The 20,192-nt window shown below is 40.8% G+C and overlaps 1 protein-coding gene and 1 non-coding gene across 2 annotated transcripts in view; both read left to right on the plus strand.

Moving 5' to 3' along the window:
* GRIP1 (glutamate receptor interacting protein 1) overlaps positions 1-20,192 on the plus strand; it is a 482,353-nt gene that overhangs the window by 359,352 nt on the left and 102,809 nt on the right. Inside the window, exons 8-11 of the mRNA XM_052639896.1 lie at positions 3,506-3,653; positions 5,444-5,613; positions 13,400-13,555; positions 14,224-14,379. Coding sequence (XP_052495856.1) covers positions 3,506-3,653; positions 5,444-5,613; positions 13,400-13,555; positions 14,224-14,379 — 630 coding nt within the window. The remainder of the gene's footprint in view (positions 1-3,505; positions 3,654-5,443; positions 5,614-13,399; positions 13,556-14,223; positions 14,380-20,192) is intronic.
* Positions 19,759-19,923, plus strand: LOC128049057 (U1 spliceosomal RNA). The gene has a single exon (XR_008199435.1). It is a non-coding gene; the product is annotated as a U1 spliceosomal RNA (small nuclear RNA).

Consider the following 20,192-nt stretch of genomic DNA (forward strand, 5'->3'; position numbering starts at 1 on the left):
TTCACTCAGACTCGCGTCCATCGAGTCAGTGATGCCATCCAGCCATCTCATCCTCGGTCGTCCCCTTCTCCTCCTGCCCCCAATCCCTCCCAGCATCAGAGTCTTTTCCAATGAGCCAACTCTTCGCGTGAGGTGGCCAAAGTACTGGAGTTTCAGCTTCAGCATTAGAACCTTACAAAAATATAATTTTTAACACCTTGACAAATATGTAGGCCAGGAAAAAAGAATAGCGATGTAAGAGTTTATATTTAAAAAACTTTTACCTCTGCTGATAACCTCTTTACAAACTGATCTTTAATCCTGATATAATACTTTAAAGAAACATGAAAACCTAGTTTGTGTACTGGGTCATGGTTGATTGTGGCTTTATAAAATTTATGTCTGCAAATAGCTATTAATAGTAGCTTCTTAGAATAAAAATTCAAGAAAGGTATTTTTGGGGGGATAGACTCAAGTGAAAAGGCCTGTCAGAATAAAGATTCAGCTGGCAACAAAAATTCACACTTACCCTACGAGCTTAAATGTGATAGTTTATTTCTCGGGAGAGTAAATAGTCTCTGGAGATATGATTTCAGGAATCTAAGGTCCTCTCTCTGGTGGCACCATGCCCATGTCTGATGGTGGAAGATGGTCACCAGTTCTGGGCCCACAATGCAATGTGAAGAAGGGGAAAATGAGACAGAGGAGGGCACCACCATTCTTTTTAAGAATGTATCAGGTCTCACTTCTGCTTACTTCCTGTTGGCTGGAACTTTGTCACATGGCTGCGCCTCACCAGAAAGGAGGCTGGGAAGTGTTGTCCTTAGCTGGGCAGCCATCCAGTCAGCTAAAACTTAGAGAGCTTATTACTAAGGAAGAAGGAAAAATGGGATGCCAAGAAACAGTTCTCAGTTTCTGTCATTTGTTAGAGGTTAGGTTATAAGTAACAGAAAAGTGTATTACTTTCATCTGGGGAGCCCCATGAATTTATATTTAGACAGAAAAGCATGTGGAAGAATCTAAGTGACTGTCTCCTTACAAAGCTATCTGTTAAAATCCACCAAGTCTTTGGGACATCTGTCCTTCTAAAGTTAGTCCTCCCAAAGGTTAATCCTCCTCTGTAAAGATAATGTGAGAAAAGACTCCACTAGGCCAGAGCTCATGCGAGGTTCAGCCTGAACAGGAAGAGACATTGCGAGGGGGCAAACTCCAAGAAGAGAAGAACGACAATACTGGGAGTGGAGCCACAGGCATCAGATTACGTGCCCTTGTTTTAGCAATAGCACTTTGACTAGTAGAGCTGAGAAGTAGAAGAACCACCTGTATTCATGATGGAAGGATAACTCAAACAGGGGCGACAAGGACTGACCAGAATTCTTTACTAGGAGGTCCCAGTGAGGCAGGAGAGGTGCAAACCACTGTTTCAGATTGGCCTGGGGACTGCTCTCTATAAACTCCAAGGTGAGAGGAAGGCAGGACCCTGGGGAGCATATGACTAAGAGAGGCACTGGAGAGAAACGAACTGGGAAACAAGGGAGAAGAGAAGCCAGATGCTGTCAATGGCCCAAGGTCAGGCTGTTAACACAGCAGGGTGAGCAGAACCAGAGAGTAGCCCCCACCATAGAGTTAGACTCATGGGAAAATTATAGCCAGCACACCTCAGAATCACAAAGTCTTCTTAGAGGACTAAGACCCTTGGCTCCTCCCAGCTATTATTAGTGAGACTCTCCCCTGGAATTGACAGGAAGAAATATAAGCCCAAATGGCCTCTTAACTTTTTCTAGGACTAGGTATTTAAGAAACACAGTGCATACAAGAATCCTTAGGCCTGGAGTATGAATGTGGTTGGCATGACTGTTCTCATCTTTACCTTACTTAACAACTATCTTGCTTCATCTGGGACTGAAGATGACTCTGTCCCAGGGGTCCTTCAGCTTCCAGAGTCAGCACATACTGTCTGAGCTTCACTATAGGAATACATTTTCTAGTTCACCATATCTGAGTGCTGGCTTGTTGATATGAAGATATACTTTCAGGAAGACAAAATTGTATTAGTACCAAACACCAGAGTAGGAGAAAGTCATAAAAATACTACTGAAAATATACAGTCTTAGAAAATGAGATGATTCAAAGGCTTGTGGTCATAATATGCAATAATAATATTCTATGTGTACAGCACTTTGTAAAATGCTTTAACTACACATTGATTCCCATTGTAGTAAACGCTGAGGTAAAGATAACACTTTCTAGGTGAGCGAGCAGACTTAGTGTTCATAACTGGGCTATGTTACCATGACCAAAATATTGTGAAAAGAAGAAGTGCAGGTATTATACATCCACATCCAAGGCTCTTTCCCATATGATCTCTTCCTCTTCTGAGCTCTAACTAGCATCATGCATTGTCTCATTTATCCATACATTCATTCAACAACTATATATGCCCAAGTCTCTATGCCAGGCACTGAGGAGGCTGTGGTGGACAGAACACAGGCTCTGTCCTTACAGCAAGCTTGCTGTCCGGCAGAGATCAGAGGAATGCCATCCACACTAGCCATTAAGAAAGAATGAGGTTTGTGCAACAAAGCAGGAAAATAGCAGGAGAAAAGGTTCTCACCAGATCATAAGTCAGGAGAGGCTTCCCAGGGGAATTGAAGTTTATACCCCCAAGGGTGAGGACCAGTTGAAGGAATGAAGAGTGTTCCAAGCTAAAAATAAAGCATGCACCTGAGGGAGAGATGACCCTATATCAGATTCAGAATAAGGACATCCCAGAGGATTCACGAATTTAACTTGGTGTATGCCTTCCTTCGTATGTGTGTGCTTAGTCACTCAGTTGTGTCCGACTCTTTGCAGCTCCATGGACTATAGCCCGCCAAACTCCTCTGTCCATGGAATTTTCCAGACAAGAATACTGGAGCAGTTTACCATTTCCTACTCCAGGAGATCTTCCCACCCAGGGGTCAAATCTGCATCTCTGTGTCTCCTGCATTGACAGGCAGACTCTGCCACTGCGCCACTTCGGAAGCATATGCCCTCCTACTACTTGCCTACTTAGAGACATTGTCTATTGACCCTTCCTTCCCACCCACCCACCCATCCATCCATCTATCCATCCATCCATAGAAGGTGCTAAGATATTTGTTGAGTTAATTAATTTTTAAAACCTTTCTTCGGAGACCCAGTATTTGTCAGGCACTGTTATCAAGCAATTTAGCATGCACACACATATCAATGTAGACGGCATAAAGAACCATAAGATATTATCCCAACTGATGTGAAGCTTAAATTTTAATTGAAGAGGTAAACCCATGCACATATTACTGTAATACAAGCTGGATAGAACAGGCATCCTAAAAGATGCCTTGAGAAGTTAGCACTCACTGGACGTGGAGACGTTAAATGGAGGGAAATCTAAAGTTTTCACAATAACATTAACAGATAAACACCAGACTGAACCTTCTCCACCTTTTTTCTGTGTCTGTTTGCTTATTTATTCTGTTTTGTTTTCTGAAATTTTCTTCCATAGATTCTGTGGCAACAGCATCCGGACCACTACTAGTTGAAGTTGCCAAAACTCCGGGTGCCAGCCTTGGGGTGGCCCTAACTACCTCAATGTGCTGTAACAAGCAGGTCATTGTCATAGACAAAATCAAATCTGCAAGTATTGCAGACAGGTGAGTGTCATAGAAAGTGCCTACTTTCCCAAATTGCATGCATGTTAAACTATGTAGAGATATATTCATATATGTAAACATACATACTTAATACCTACACACATGCACACACAGGTGAAGCAAAACAGCTCTTCTGCCAGTTTATACAAGCTTCATATACAAAACAAGTTAGTATTCTAGAGCTTAAAATCGTACCTTCCTTATCAGCCACCCTGTGAAGTAATGTTGCTTCACCCAAATGTTTGGTGTGTCCTTTAGAAATGAGAAAAAGTCAAGCAACTATGTACATTCACCTACTGTGTCCTAGAGTAATAGCCCATTTTTGGTTGAGGGGAGCTAAGCAGATCTTTATTATGCTCCATGCAGAGAAGTCCTGTGGTTTCTTGAATTGTGAACAATTAAATCCTGCCACCATACAGTCTTATTCCTTTTTTCTTCAGGAAGTAAAACAACATTTGAAAAATGATACAGTCTTTAAAGAAAGGCCCTCCACTGTCGTATGTTAATCTTAGAGATTCACTATATTCAAGGGTCCCCCAAAACATCGTTCATTCTCATGACATAAAAATGCCAGTCTTTTATTCAGAATTCTTCTGATAGATTTACAAATGGTGGGGGAGGGAGACTACCTTACCACCTAATAAATTATTTAACCGCTCCTGGTAAGAAACCCCACCTCCCGTGGCTGAAGCACTCCAGGTGCACCCATGTGGAATTTTATTTTTAGATGGGAGGGATGACTTGGAATGCTTTTGCCCTGAGAAGTAGACTGTGGTCATCATGCAAGTGTTTAGATCTACCGCAACGCCGTCTCCCTGCATGTCTGCAGCCCTCTTCTCCTCTTCCTGAAGAACTGACTCTGATGCTCTGCAGCTACCCCTGTAGTGGCCAGCCTACAGCTCCACTGTGCTCGTAGCCCCATTCAGGCCTTTGACAGCGATGGTAATGGACTCAGGGATGCCCTCCCGTTCAGTGGTGCAGGATGCTTTCACGTTCTCCCTCTGTTTCTCTCCTGCTGCAGAGGGTAAGCAGTTTAAGCAGCAGTGCACTTGACTGGCACCTCGAGATGCTGACTGCTGTGTGTGCTGTTCTCCACTCCCTCAGCCTCTTGAGTTCAGCAAGGTGCAGCAGCCCGCCCCTCCGCCTCCCCGGCTTCCCCCTCACTCACCACAGAGGCTTCCTTTGATTACTCTTTGACGCCTGCCTCATTTCCATCATCTTTGAGAGCTTTTGCACTGATAAACGTTTATCTCCAGAATAACAAAATAATCAAGAACTGGTGATCTGGGAGCATGTGTGAGATGATTGCGAGCAAGCACTAGCTGAGTCTTTCTCCCAAGTTATTCTCCCAAGAAAATAGTTGTCAATGGCCCAGTTCCCATTCTGCGACTCCCTTCTTTACATTCTGAATATTTACCAACTCGTATTTATAGGTATAAAAACTTGGGGGGAAAAAAGTCACAGAAAAAAAGTCAAAGGAAAACATTTTCCTATCCTCTCCTCGCTTGCTCACTTCCCCTCAACTTTCAGCACTGCCACCCCCAAAATAATATATTTTTTATAAAGGACAAGGAAAAAACTTTCCTTGAGTTTTTCTGTATTTTCTACAAGGTTTTACATTTCTTTTTCATACCCAAGATAGTTAATATTTGACAGGTAGTGTTTCCCATGACATTCAAGCGTTTCCTTTTTCCCTTAAGTAAATGAAAACTGTGTGAAGTTTTAAGTATGAGGACGTGAAAGTCATAATGCAAAGAGGAAGGTGCGCCATCATCTTCTCCTTTTCATAGGTGTGGTGCTCTGCACGTGGGTGATCACATCCTGTCCATCGACGGCACCAGCATGGAGTACTGCACGCTCGCAGAAGCAACCCAATTCCTAGCCAACACCACCGACCAGGTCAAGCTTGAGATTCTTCCCCATCATCAGACCCGCCTGGCCCTGAAGGGACCGGACCATGGTGAGAGGATCCGTCCAGATAAACCTCTGTTGTCTTCCCCTTGCAATGATTGCTTCTCCAGCAGAGTTAGAAAGCAGAGAGAGGCCAAGTTTAATTCTGCCTCTACCATTTCTTTTCAAACAAAGGCGATCTTTGTTTACTCCGCTTCATCTTCCCAATCCCTTTGACCAGGCCACAGGTGTTTTACCTGAAATCCCCAAATTGAGGAAACACTGTTTGAAATAGAATTTTCATGTTTGTACTGTTGGGTTTTTTTTAAGCCTTTGGGACAAATTGAGTGTGGAAAGAAAGGAAATAATTTGACTTCCTGTGATTTGCATTGAACTTCCTTAAAGGCAAATACTAAAACTCCCATTGTTTAAAAATAGTTATGAAGTGGGCATTCATGCCAGATCCTTCAAAGATTTCAGGGGGAAAACAGTTTCATGAGAGATTTTGTCTGTTTTTCAGAGTAGTTGTTTTCCTTAGGATGGAGAACAAACTTCTGACCAAATATTTCTCCTAGGAGTGTCAGAATATTTGACTAGGATTATGCAGTCACAAGTTTCACCTGAGGGAATCTGAATTTTCACTGTCTTGAAGCTTACAGATCTTTTGCGGAGTGTTTATACACTGTCCCACCTAGGCATCCTTAAATAAAACCCAGTGCAAGAAAAAGGACTTTGAGCCCAAAATCAAATGAAGAACAACTCTCCAGTGGGGTCTTTGTTCTAACCTGTCCCTTGCTCCTCTTCCTTAAATCAAGCACTCTCCTTTTTTATTTCTTGAAACCAACTTCTGAAGCCCCACTAGTACTATCAGGCTCCCTAGAGGTGAGGAACACATTTCTTTATGTTTAGAGAGACAGAATTTTCTCTGGAACCAAAATTTTTCTTCTGAGGAGGTTGTTTCCTATGTCTCCAACCTTCTAAAACACACTGCACTTTTGCACAGTTTGAAAAAAACAGGCACGAAATAATTTTGATATTGAATGAGTCAGCTGGATGCAACCTTTTTTAATTAAATGGAGCTTAGACAGCTCTGGAGCTAATGAAAATCTCCAATACAGCATTCCCTTTATCAGATTTTAATTTTACACATTGGAGTTGGAGAAATGAGGCAGCTGAGGCAGGTTATGAACAGAAATTCTGCCTCGTTTGAATAGAAATGATAAGGGGGTACGATTCATGGGACTGTTCCGTTCCTGTCAGGAGGATGTGCGGGCCTTCCCTGCTCACTGACTGAGAAGGGAGATTTCCAAAGCTGTTAAGTTTCTTCTAAATTAATCTGAAGGTGCCACTGGATTTGGAGCCCAACAGGCATAACAGTACACACTGCCTAGTGCTTTTTCAGCATGAGATTCTGCTTGGTAAATTCTAGTATCAGAATCAGAAATGTGAACAGACCCTATAAAAATGTCATTGTTTTTAGCAACCTCATTTTCCCTGCCTTTTATTGCCATGTAAACAAATCCTAGTTCAAATAGTTTCCACTCATGAAATATTAAATGTTTTTATCTGCCAAGACAGTCCGAGAAGATGAGTTTATATATAAAGGGGATGGAGACCAAGAACTAACTTTTTTTTTCTTCACTGCGGAAAAGCTGATGTCATTTGTGGTTTTGCAGAGGAGTGAAGGGCTGGTAATTTTAGTAATTCTAACTCCCGCTTCTGACCCTGTCATCCACTATTGTTGAAAATTGTTCACCATCTTCTTTATCTAACATGCAAGTATCTCCCTACATTTTATATGAAAATCAGACTTGTATTTCCAAAAGGAAATAAATAATGGGTCTTAAACATAATTAAATCCCAATTAAGAAGAGAAAATATACCCCAAAATTGTTATAATGTTTATGATTCTCAAACTTCTGTTTTGAGATGTAGTAGAATTGTTATATAGTTTTACCTTTTTCCATAAGAAAGTTCTAGTTGTTTTTTTTTTGTTTTCAAGATTTCTGATGCTTAAACAGCGTGTCTCTCATCCCATGGGTAGATGGAAATAAAACATTTCACAGATTTTGCTGAGGAAGAAAGCATTCACAATAGTATTTTCAGGGAAATATAGAAATGGACACATCAACCAGGAATAGACTTGCTATGCCTTTTGCTGGGAAATAGCAGCATTCAAAAATCCATAAGAATGAGTTTTTAAGGTCAGAAATTGTGCCCCTGAGGGTCTTTGGGAGACAGTCTTGCTTGGAGGAAACTTTGGAAAAGACTTTGGAAAACAAAATGTGCGCAGAGTCTTGAGGTTCTATAATTCAGTACCAGGAGGACCACCATTTCTGAGCAACCAACAGCGTACCTATTGCCTATACCTTTGAACTCCTGGACCAGATAAGAGGGTATAGTTAGAGAAGAGAACAAAAGTACCTCCCATGTCAGATACCTCAAGATTTCAACAGCAATGTCACCATGGAATGATAGAAAAAACGTTATATTTTCCTTACTGTTTATTTATCTGTAACAAAGGACTTAGGAACATACATAGGAAGAGGCAAGTACAGTGTGGTGGCTGAGGGCAGGGACTCGGAGTCAGACTCTCAGAACTTTAATTCTGGCTCCGCCACTTGGGAACTTAGCAAGTTACTCAACTTTTCTATGCCTCAGTTTCTTCATCTGTAAAATGGGTGTTATTATAGTACATACCTCATAGATGTATTATGAATATTATCTGAGATAGTCCATGTAAAAGTCACTTAGCACAGTGCCTGGTATATAGTGAGGACTCAGTGAAAGTTGACTGTAATTAATATTATGGGGACCATTAAGGGGGAGAATGTAAATGAATTTTTTTTCAAAGTGAAAGAGTATGTCAAAAATGTGACATCTTATTTTTAAACTGAAATCCTTGCCTAACATATGAGTATAAAATACATCACCATAAAACAGAATAGATTTAGAGTGCACGTTCAAAATAGGCTACAGCTATCTTCTCTGGCCTGCATTGTTGGGTGAATGCCCTTTAAATTAATTATACATGGCAGGCAGTTTTGTGCTTTAATTATATAATTTTTGTCTCTTAATTATTTTATGTATATGAAGATTTACTCCCCAATAATAGTTCAAGTCAAAGTAAGTATTATGATCTACATTTCAGTTCAGGTCAGTTCAGTCGCTCATTCGTGTATGACTCTTTGCAACCCCATGGACTGCAGCATGCCAGGCTTACCTGTCCATCACCAACACCCAGAGCTCAGTCAAACTCAAACTGATGAAGTCAGTGATGCCATCCAACCATCTCACCCTCTGTCATCCCCTTCTCCTGCCTTCAATCTTTCCCAGCATCAGGGTCTTTTCAAATGATTCAATTCTTCACATCAGATAGCCAAAGTATTGGAGTTTCAGCTTCCTCATCAGTCCTGCCAAGGAATATTCAGGACTGATTTCCTTTAGGGTGGACTGGTTGGATCTTCTATCTGTCCAAGGGACTCTCAAGAGTCTTCAACACCACAGTTCAAAAGCATTAATTCTTTGGCACTCAGCTTTCATTATAGTCCAACTCTCACATCCATACATGACTACTGGAAAAAAACAATAGTTTTCACTAGATGGACCTTGGTTGGCAAAGTAATGTTTCTGCTTTTCAATATGCTGTCTAGGTTGGTCATAGCTTTTCTTCCAAAGAGCAAGCATCTTTTAATTTCATGGCTTCAGTCACCATCTGTAGTGATTTTGGAGCCAAAAAATATAAAGTCTCTCACTGTTTTCATTGTTTCCCCATCTGTTTTCCACGAAGTAATGGGGCTGGATGCCATGATCTTAGTTTCCTGAATGTTGAGCTTTAAGCCAACTTTTTCACCCTCCTCTTTCACTTTCATCAAGAGGCTCTTTTCTTCTTCACTTTCTGCCATAAGTGTGGTGTCATCTGCATACCTGAGGTTTTCAATATTTCTCCCAGCAATCTTGATTCCAGTTTGTGCTTCATCCAGCCCAGCATTTAGCATGATGTACTCTGCATTTAAATTAAACAAGTAAGGTGACAATATACAGCCTTGATGTACTTCTTTTCTGACTTGGAACCAGTCTGTTGTTCCATGTCCAGTTCTAACTGTTGCTTCCTGACCTGCATACAGATTTATCAAGAGGCAGGTCAGGTGATCTGGTATTCCCATCTTTTCCAGAATTTTCCACAGTTTGTTGTGATTCACACAGTCAAAGGCTTTGGCATAGTCAATAAAGCAAAAGTAGATATTTTTCTGGAACTCTCTTGCTTTTTTGATGATCCAACGGATGTTGGCAATTTGATCTCTGGTTCCTCTGCCTTTTCTAAATCCAGCTTGAATATCGGGAAGTTCACAGTTCACATACTGTTGACACGTGACTTGGAGGATTTTGAGCATTACTTTGCTAGCATGTGAGATGAGTGCAGTTGTTCAGTAGTTTGAACATTCTTCGGCATTGCCTTTCTTTGGGATTGGGATGAAAACTGACCTTTTCCAGTCCTGTGGCCACTGCTGAGATTCCCAAATTTGCTGTCATATTGAGTGCATCACTTTAACAGCATTGTCTTTTAAGATTTGAAATAGCTCAACTGGAATTCCATCACCTGCGCTAGCTTTGTTGATAGTGATGCTTTCTAAGGCCCACTTGACTTCACGTTCCAGGATGTCTGGCTCTAGGTGAGTGATCACACCATCGTGATTATCTGGGTCATGAAGATCTTTTTTGTACAGTTCTTCTGTGTATTCTTGCCACTTCTTCTTAATATCTTCTGCTTCTGTTAGATCCATACCATTTCCGTCCTTTACTGTGCCCATCTTTGCATGAAATATTGGTATCTCTAATTTTCTTGAAGAGATCTCTAGTCTTTCCCATTCTATTGTTATCCTCTATTTCTTTGCACTGATCATGAGGAAGGCTTTCTTATCTCTCCTTGCTATTCTTTGGAACTCTGCATTCAAATAGGTATATTGTTCCTTTTCTCCTTTGCCTTTAGCTTCTCTTCTTTCCTCAGCTACTTGTAAAGCCTCCTCAGACAACCATTTCACCTTTTTGCAATTCTTTTTCTTAGGGATGGTCTTGATCGTTGCTTCCTGTACAATGTCACGAACCTCCGTCCATAGTTCTTCAGGCACTCTGTCTTTCAGATCTAATCCCTTGAATTAAATGACTTACATTTAACCTGCCACAGATGTCACAGAGCCAGACATACATAGGTGGTCAGCATCTTCCTTTCTGAGTTATCAGTTTGGTTTGACAGCACTCAAAACTGCCCAGTAATTTTAACAGCACTCCGTAAAGAACTGGGTCAAAAAATGACCCAGGAGGATTGTGAAGTTCACACACTGTGTTGTTCAGTTAACTAACTCATGTCAGACGGTTTGCAGCCCCATGGACTGTAGCATGCACGGCTCCTCTGCTCTCCACTATCTCTCAGAGTTTTCTCAGATTCATGTCCGTTGAATCAGTGATGCTGTCTAACCATTACTCACTGTACATCATTTGAAACACATGATACTTTACAGAGCTCAAGAAGTGGCTATGGCTGTAGATTAGCCAGACCCAGCACTGACTGCATCTTGCTAGAAAGTCTTCTAGCACACCCAAAAGTAAAATGAGGATGGCGATGGAGACTTGCCTCGAAATGCTCTTGATCACAAGGAAAATGCTGCTACAGTGTGTACATGAACCCTCTGGCTGATATTCTCAGTCACTCATGCATGTGTCCATTCACTCATTCATTCATTCATCAGTCATCATATGCCAGGCTCTGTTCAGTTGCCACAGTGCATCTAGTGAGCAAGGCAAGCAAAGTAGATTCCTATTCTCATGGGATTTACATTCCAGTATAGAGAGACAAGCATTAAAAGTATATTAAACAAATAAAGCCCTTTCAACTATGAAGAATATATTAATAAAAAAGCAATGGGATAACATAAGAGAGACAACTACTTCATCCAGGGAGGTCAGAATGACTTGGCACCTGAGCCAGCCATGTAAACAAGTAGGAGAAGAATATTAGAAGTAGGAAGTGTGAGGAGGGGTGAAGCTAGAGAGATAAGTAGGGCTCACATTTGATTCTCTTTGTTATTGTAACCCACTGAAATACCTTAAATGGGAGTTGCATCATCTGATTTATGTATTTAAAATATTATTCTGTACTATGCATCCTGGAAGATAGGTATGTAAGAGATGAACCAGGGAGCCAAGTCTGAAGATTTGGCAGTGGTCGAGGCAAAGGAGGTGGTAGCTTGGTAGCTTGAAAGTAGATGAGTGGAGAGGGAGATAAGCCCCAAAGCTAGACACTGAAGTATATAGAAGCAAAGGACCGTGTGTTCAGGACCACAAAACGATGGTGGACATGCAAGTGTGCCGCAGATTTCTCAGTCTCTTAACTTGTGTCCAGAGAATGAAATTTGTCGAGTGAGAGACATACCTGTTTCCTTAAAAAAAGAGAAAAAGTATTCATTGGCAAGTAGATAGATAGTAGATGGTATCAATGTTATTAAATAAACTGTCACTAGTTTTTATTCTGTGTGCCAGCACCATGCTAAGCACCTTAGGTACATATTCTCAACAGTTGGCCTCTGGGATAGATGCTTTTGTGATCGCTACTTGACATAATGAGGAAACTGTGGCTTAGCGAGGTTGAGTAACCGGTCAAGGTCAGATAGAGAAGATGGGTTGGAACCGGAACAGAAATACAGGTGGCCTCAGCCCGTGGTGACCTGTTCGTGTTAGTGCTTTTGTTCCATGATCTGTCTCATTCCAGAAAGGCTGAGATGTGGTCAATGAGGCTGATGTCACTGGTGTAATTCAAACTCTTACCCAAAGAGCTCTCCTTTAAATACTTACAGAGTATCTGACCTCACTCCATGAATAAATACTGCAAATTCATTCATACGTAAGGCACCTAATCTTAGAATAATGACAATAGAGATAAACGTCCATATTTAATTTTTCATTCTTTAATTTAAATGAAAATTTTCAGATCAATATAGTAACAAACATAAAAGTGCTCATATTTTCAGACCCCTGAGTAGAAAATCAAATCTAAACAATATTGAAGTTAGAATGGAAGTATGATATACATTTTTTAAACCATAAAGAGGACACCAGAATTTTGAAATTAGCTTTATTAAAATTTTGTGGCATCTGAAAGAATACAAGAATATTTGAAATATTTTTAATAAGTAAATGCCTTCTTTCAAATATAAACACAGCTTTTAAAAATACCCCCCAATTTGTAAAGTATATTGACACTTGCATCTTCTTATTAGGGTATGGATAAGATCCTGATAGAGTAGTTTATTGTAGTTCAAGTGATGAAGAGTAGTGTAATTAAAATGTCAGAGCAGTAAATTGTGATGTGTGACTAGTACATCCTTTGAATCAGGAGCCAGTATGATTTATCTTTCATTCTTTTCTTTTTCTCAAAACAAGAGCTACTAACTGGCCAAGATTTGCAAATCTCTAATTACTAATCTTGTGCCATAGATCTTGTGGGGTTGACTTTTAAGTTTAAAAAAAAAAAAAAGTTTTAATCTCTGCTTTGAAGCACAGGGGGAGATTAGAAATTGATTCAGTAGTCATCTTAAAAGGAGAAAAAAATGGGCTGGGGAAAGACATGCATTATTGTTGGGAAGATGAAAAGTTACCATCCCTGGTGTTAATCATAGGTTTTGCTGACCACTGAGAAAAGGGCAAAGCCAGTTTTTTTTTTTTCCTTTTTTTTTGTGCAAGCAGCCTTCATTTTTTTGTTGTTGTTGTTACTTTTTATTTGTGCAGTTCAGTTACTTTTTCCTCTTTTTTGGTTCTTTGTTTGTTTTTTCTTATTTCTCATCATCACTTCATGTGGGCAGTGAAAATTCAGAGGAGCGACAGGCAACTTCCCTGGGACTCCTGGGCCAGCAACCACTGCAGCCTTCACACGTACCATCACTATAATTCGTACCACCCTGACCATTGCAGAGCGCCGGCCCTGGCATTCATGAAAGCACCTCCTCCAAACAGCCCTCGTAATGTTCCAGGCTTTCTCCTCCTGGTCTTTTACTTAAATTATACTCTTCTCATGCCTTCTTCATCTGATTCATACCATATTTGGTTTCATGGGTGTGGTGTCCTTTTTTTTTTTTGTAGTAGCAACTTCTCATTTCTGTCATCTCTTAAGTCTGTCTTTTCCATCAGAAAGCATTTGTTGTTAAGAGAGGATGTAAATGTTCAGAATGCTTTATGTGTGGTCGGGAAATAGCAATGCAAAATATTACATAGAAGAAAATGTTCTCAGACCTTATTTGTGTATATGGAACCACTTGTGAAATTCATGCCAGAAGCTGTCTATGAAAATGAGATTATGTATCCAAAGCATTGAGTTGTTGTTTATGGAGAAACTTGCTTTAATGTTTTCTTTTTTTGTCTAAAGCAAAACTCGTAGAGCCTCTCTGTGTTGCATTGTACTTACGGGGATCGATGCTGCTCCTCAGGCACTTCTGGGCTCTTATAGCACAGATTCATTCTAAAGCACTGTCTCCATGGCTCCTGAGACTTGGTCTCTGGTTGGTTGGAGCTACCTACTAGCCATTGCTGTGCACCTTGTGTGTCTCTCTGGAGCGTTACTGGTTGACAGGTGTGGCAGGCTCACACGCCCCCTGAGAATGCTCTATGCCAAGTCTTCACTCTCTTACAGCAGCTTTGGTGTCTTCATCCTTCTCTCCCACCTCCATGAGCGCATACAGCCTGAGTTCCCTGAACATGGGGACTTTGCCTCGAAGCCTCTACTCCACTAGCCCACGTGGGACCATGATGAGGAGGAGACTGAAGAAGAAAGACTTCAAAAGCTCACGTAAGTGAAATGTTAACCAGTGTCTTTTGGCCTGAAAACACCTGTGGGTCCATTGGCATCTTGAATGGAAGGAAGCCTACAGGAGGAGTGTTTTACAAGGAGATAAGTAGCTCACTGCCCTGTACCAAAGACCATTGAAATGATATCTATCCCTTATCGACATAGCAATTGCACCAAATACAATTTCAGACTGGGTTAGTTAGTTTGTACTACTTTTGCCTACAACGTTTTATTTGAATTTTTTTTTCTTGCTCTTTTGATCTGATAAAATCAAAGATATAATTTTTTTCTTTAAGACTCCTTCCTTATATTCTGGGTACATTTGAACATGAAGCCATTGTTCTTTGTTTCTAATTGACTAAAGCTGGGTCCACCTATTCACTTTGAAAACTGTATCCCCTTTGGGTAAATATGAGTCCCATATATTTGTGTAGGATTATTATAAATTTCCAGAGAAGGCAATGGCAACCCACTCCAGTACTCTAGCCTGGAAAATTCCATGGATGGAGGAGCCTGGTAGGCTGCAGTCCTTGGGGTCGTTAAGAGTCGGACATGACTGAGCGACTTCACTTTCACTTTTCACTTTCATGCTTTGGAGAAGGAAATGGCAACCCACTCCAGTGTTCTTGCCTGGAGAATCCCAGGGACGGGGAAGCCTGGTGGGCTGCCGTCTATGGGGTCATACAGAGTCAGACACGACTGAAGTGACTTAGCAGCAGCGGCAGCATTATAAATCATATTTCATGAACCACCCCTGCAAAAAAAGACGATAATAAGTTTAAACATGCCTTTCAAACTATAGCTTATTCCCCTTAAATGTGCCTTTTCAATCTGTATTTCACACCTCATGATTCTAATACTTTCCCAAGGAACCTGCTCCACTGATAAGCACTGCCCTAACAGATATCTGTTACCCACTCAAGTGTCAGGAAGATGGAAAGGATGCTTATCTTTACAACAGGTATCCTAAAGACTAGGAATTTCAACTACAACTCTTAGAACCATGATCTTCTGGGACAGCCAAGCGTGTTATAGGCTAGGCAAAACTAGGACGATGTGGTTGGCAGCCTGCTTCTGGATAGCTGCTTGTCCATGTAGAGAAGAAAGGGTGATCTAATGCCTTAGGGGAAAAGGGAAGAAACACATCACTCCTGAATTTTTCTTTTGTGGGAGTGGGAGGGCAGAACATAATCTCTCATCATAATCGTGTAAGTTTTAAAGAAAGAGAACACCTAGTTTTCCAGCCAGGTCTAACCAGTGTAGAGAGAGGTAAGTGTTTCTTGTATTTTTTTTTTTCTGGTGGCCATGATTGTGATCCCATAAAACAACTCAAAGAAGATGGGATCTCTTCTTGTGTTTACTATAGAGATAAAAGTAAGGAACACTCTGTAGCTACCTAAAGATAGCTAAACCCAAGTACTTCAAGACTCGTGTTAAAGAGAAAACATTCCTGTGAAGAGAGGTGGTTGGATCTATTGGTTCTTCAGCTTATTTGCCAGAGAGTCATCTTCAAAAGTGGGTCTGTGGCGAGGCCTCCCAGCACCACCAGCAGTGTGGGAGACCGGCCATCACCCATACTGGGAAATGGTCTCTTCATGTTACAGGAACGCTAAGGTTTCCTTACAAAGGAAACCATGGCTAACCACTGCTGTGGTGTATTCCTGGTTTTGATGTGCATATCCCTTCAAATATAAGATTTGTCATCTTTAATATAGGTAAATGGAAGGAAGATTGAGTTTGGTCAAAATGCGAACAAGGAGCTTCTAGATATTTCTTAGCTAACACTAGAGGGTAAATTATTTACTCTTGAAAGAAACAAGTTGAAGGTAGCATAGTGAACTGGTGATGAGCCCAGATTCTTCTCATCCCGGTGTCATTACTTCATAGCAGTAGGACCTTGAGCAAGAGTTTTAAGCTTTTTGTACCTTGGCTTTCTTAGCAACAGAGTGAGGCTAACTATAGTACATACCCCATTGGGTAACTGTGAAGATTATATGAAAATGTATATGTGTGTGTATATATATATATATTCTTGCCACCACCAAAAGAGACATATAGGACAGGAAATATATTCTCAGTCCAGTTCAGTTCAGTCACTCAGTCATGTCTGACTCTTTGTGACCCCATGGACCACAGCACGCCAGGCCTCCTGTCCATCACCAACTCCCGGAGTCCAAACAGACTCATGTCCATTGAGTCGATGATGCCATCCAACCATCTCATCCTCTGTTGTCCCCCTCTCCTGCCCTCAATCTTTCCCAGCATCACGGTCTTTTCAAATGAGTCAACTCTTCGCATCAGGTGGCCAAAGTATTGGAGTTTCAGCTTCAACATCAATCCTTCCAATGAACACTCAGGACTGATCTCCTTTAGGATGGACTGGTTGAATCTCCTTGTAGTCCAAGGATTCTCAAGAGTCTTCTCCAACACCACAGTTCAAAAGCATCAATTCTTCAGTGCTCAGCTTTCTTTATAGTCCAACTCTCACATCCATACATGAGCACTGGAAAAACCATAGCCTTGACTAGACAGACTTTTGTTGGCCAAGTACTGTCTCTGCTTTTTCATATGCTGTATAGGTTGGTCATAACTTTTCTTCCAAGGAGTAAGCGTCTTTTAATTTCATGGCTGCAGTCACCATCTGCAGTGATTTTGGAGCCCAAAAATAAAGTCAGCAACTGTTTCCACTGGTTCTCCATCTATTTGCCATGAAGTGATGGGACCGGATGCCATGATCTTACTTTTCTGAATGTTGAGCTTTAAGCCAATGTTTTTGCTCTCCTCTTTCACTTTCATCAAAAGGCTCTTTAATTCTGCTTCACTTTCTGCCGTAAGGGTGGTGTCATCTGCATATCTGAGGTGATTGATATTTCTCCCGGCAATCTTGATTCTAGCATGTGCTTCATTCAGCCCAGCGTTTCTCATGATGTACTCTACATATAAGTTAAATAAGCAGGGTGACAATATACAGCCTTGACGTACTCCTTTTCCTATTTGGAACCAGTCTGTTGTTCCATGTCCAGTTCTAACTGTTGCTTCCTGACCTGCATACAGATTTGTCAAGAGGCAGGTCAGGTAGTCTGGTATTCCCATCTCTTTCAGAATTTTCCACAGTTTATTGTGATCCACATAGTCAAAGGCATTGGCATAGTCAATAAAGCAGAAATAGATGTTTTTCTGAAACTCTATTGCTTTTTCAATGATCCAGAGGATGTTGGCAATATCATCTCTGGTTCCTCTGCCTTTTCTAAAACCAGCTTGAACATCTGGAAGTTCTAGACTATATATTCATATATATATGATATGTTCATATGTATGTATGAATAATGATATATTCTCATATAATATTCACAATTACCCAATGAAATAAGTATTATAATTATATATATGCAATATATAATATGATATATATATGCTACAATAATATGTAGTAAATAGTAAGCACTATTTAATTGTCAGCTATTTTGAATAGTTTACATGTTTGCTATTATGATGCCTAAATTTGAAATATTAACACTGCTCCAAGACAGGCATATTTCACCGCATTTCCATTTAGGCATAATATATAAGTTGAATCTTCCCATGTAATGAATCACGATTTGTAGTGGATATTTGTAGATGAAATTTTTACATAAAATGGCTTCATGTGCAGCACCGCTTACTGAGAAAGCAGGCTAACAGCCCTCAACAGGAAGAGCAATTAAAACAAATGCATTCATGTTTGCACTTCTGCTTTAATGGCTAAACATTTGTTTGTGTTAGGTAAGACTGCTAGGTTGATTAAGGACATTAGTGATGACAAATAAATGATAATCTGTTTGGCTATTGCAGGTTGATATTTATACATCTTGAATTTTGTAGGAGGAAACAAGGCCAAGGCCACACTGTCACCAGTACCCGTAATCTAGTGATAAATTCTCTCTTAAAACAGCACGTTATTCTCCAACATAATAGAAGTATCAGCCGAAACCTGGTTCTAGAAATCTGCTCTTAGAAGTCGCTGTAGACATCAGCCACTAGAGCACCGCTGACCATATATCCACCAGAATTCATGGATATCTCAGGAAATCATGCATTTTATATTTTAATCAAACAAGGAGATTCAGAAAGCTATAAGCTTTTATTCCCACTTCAGAAAGACCTACAGAACTAATGTTAATTTTCCAAAATCAGAAGAAAACTGAGGATTTAGTTGCTTTGGTTTTCTTTCTCTGTCTCTCTATTTTTTGCTTGATCTTGGTATGGTCACGTTAGAGGTAAAGGTTTTTCCCAAATAACAGATAATAAAAGTTTTATTGCCCCTCTCACTGTACTAAGGTTTATTTCCACCCCTTTATTTATGTCTTTATTTGGTGCCACCATTTACTGCCCCTTTTCTAATACTTACGTTCCTATAGCAACCAGGCCATTTGTATGGATGGTGAATCATGGTAACGTCACAAATATAATAAAAATCTCTTAGCTGTATTGGTGATCAGTTGAAGCCAGAGCAAAACAGAAAGAAAAAAAATTCTTACTTATGTTTCTAATACAAAGGAAGGTCATGGCCAGAAAAGAATGACATTTTCTCACATAAATATTAAAACATTCTCTGTTACTGACCAAGGAGGAAAATACAGGAAGCCTGTTACAGCCTGTTACAAGGATTAAAAGAGGAAAGTCATGTTTGTGTCACAGGGAAAATGTTAAGTACCCCCCACATCGGCCTCCAGCAGTGTCACAAAGCCCTGGGAGGGTGGCAGAGCCATGTCACAGAGGGAACCCACTTGTCACCTCTTCCGTATTCTTCCTGACCTTTCCCCCACAGCGTGAGCTGCCCCTTGTTCTGCCACAGAGGATCAAGGCCCCTCCCAGAAGCCCATCACCCCCTGTGATGGCGGGGCATGACTGAGCGGTGGATCTGGCTATTCCCCCCAGCTTCCTGCTCCGGTACACAGGGCCAGTGTAGACGCTTTCCTGTTTCCAGTCTGCCTGAACTGCAGCAAAGGGTAGACCTTAGAACACGCTCTCAGAATGACCCTTGCCTCTTCTGTGGTCATCACTTACTACTAGGGAGGGCACCACTGAAAAGAGCTGAAAGGAAGAGAATGAAACAACCTAATAATTTTTGTGCCTGCCACCAGCCCCCGAAAAACAACCGGAATTCAAAGGCAGCTCATGGTAAGCTTTTAAAATGACCATGCACAGAGCTCTCGAAGGGGTCAGCTTAAGAGCTGCCCTACCCCTATTTGGAGGAGGGAGCTGTTGACCACTCCGACTGTCTCCTCAACTAGATCATGTGATGTACAATGTGGACGCTAATGTGGAACACTTAGTGAGATATAGGTCTTCAATTACAAAATCCAATAATTGTAAGCACAGTATATGAATAGATCTTTGATAATTACCTGGCAGGGGAGATATCATGATCATGAAGGTGGCCTTCCCAGGGTGGGGCTTAACCATTGTAATTCACATACACTGACCCCTGCAACTTCCCCAAATGAGGGAAATTCTACTACATAATTTGTGATAGTAGGGGGACTGTGTTTGTGCTTTCTCTTTTTAAAAAGAGAATCTTTGAGGTCCATTTCTCTTTGTACTTTTCAGATGCTTTTTGTATCTGACAACAAATTTCACAGCTGTCTAAATTAAGGAGACATTTGGCAGGGTTTTAAACTTCAGAGCTAAGAAGTCATCTTTGGCCTCCCATTACTTGGCCTTTCCTTTACAGTCGGAAAAACAAGGATTGACAAAAACACAGGGTGAACTCCTGCAGAACCCTCCAGAAAGGAGTGAGAAGAGGACAGAACAGATGTAAATCCTGAACACAG

This window comes from Budorcas taxicolor, chromosome 5, assembly GCF_023091745.1.
Source record: "Budorcas taxicolor isolate Tak-1 chromosome 5, Takin1.1, whole genome shotgun sequence".
NCBI lineage: Eukaryota > Metazoa > Chordata > Mammalia > Artiodactyla > Bovidae > Budorcas > Budorcas taxicolor.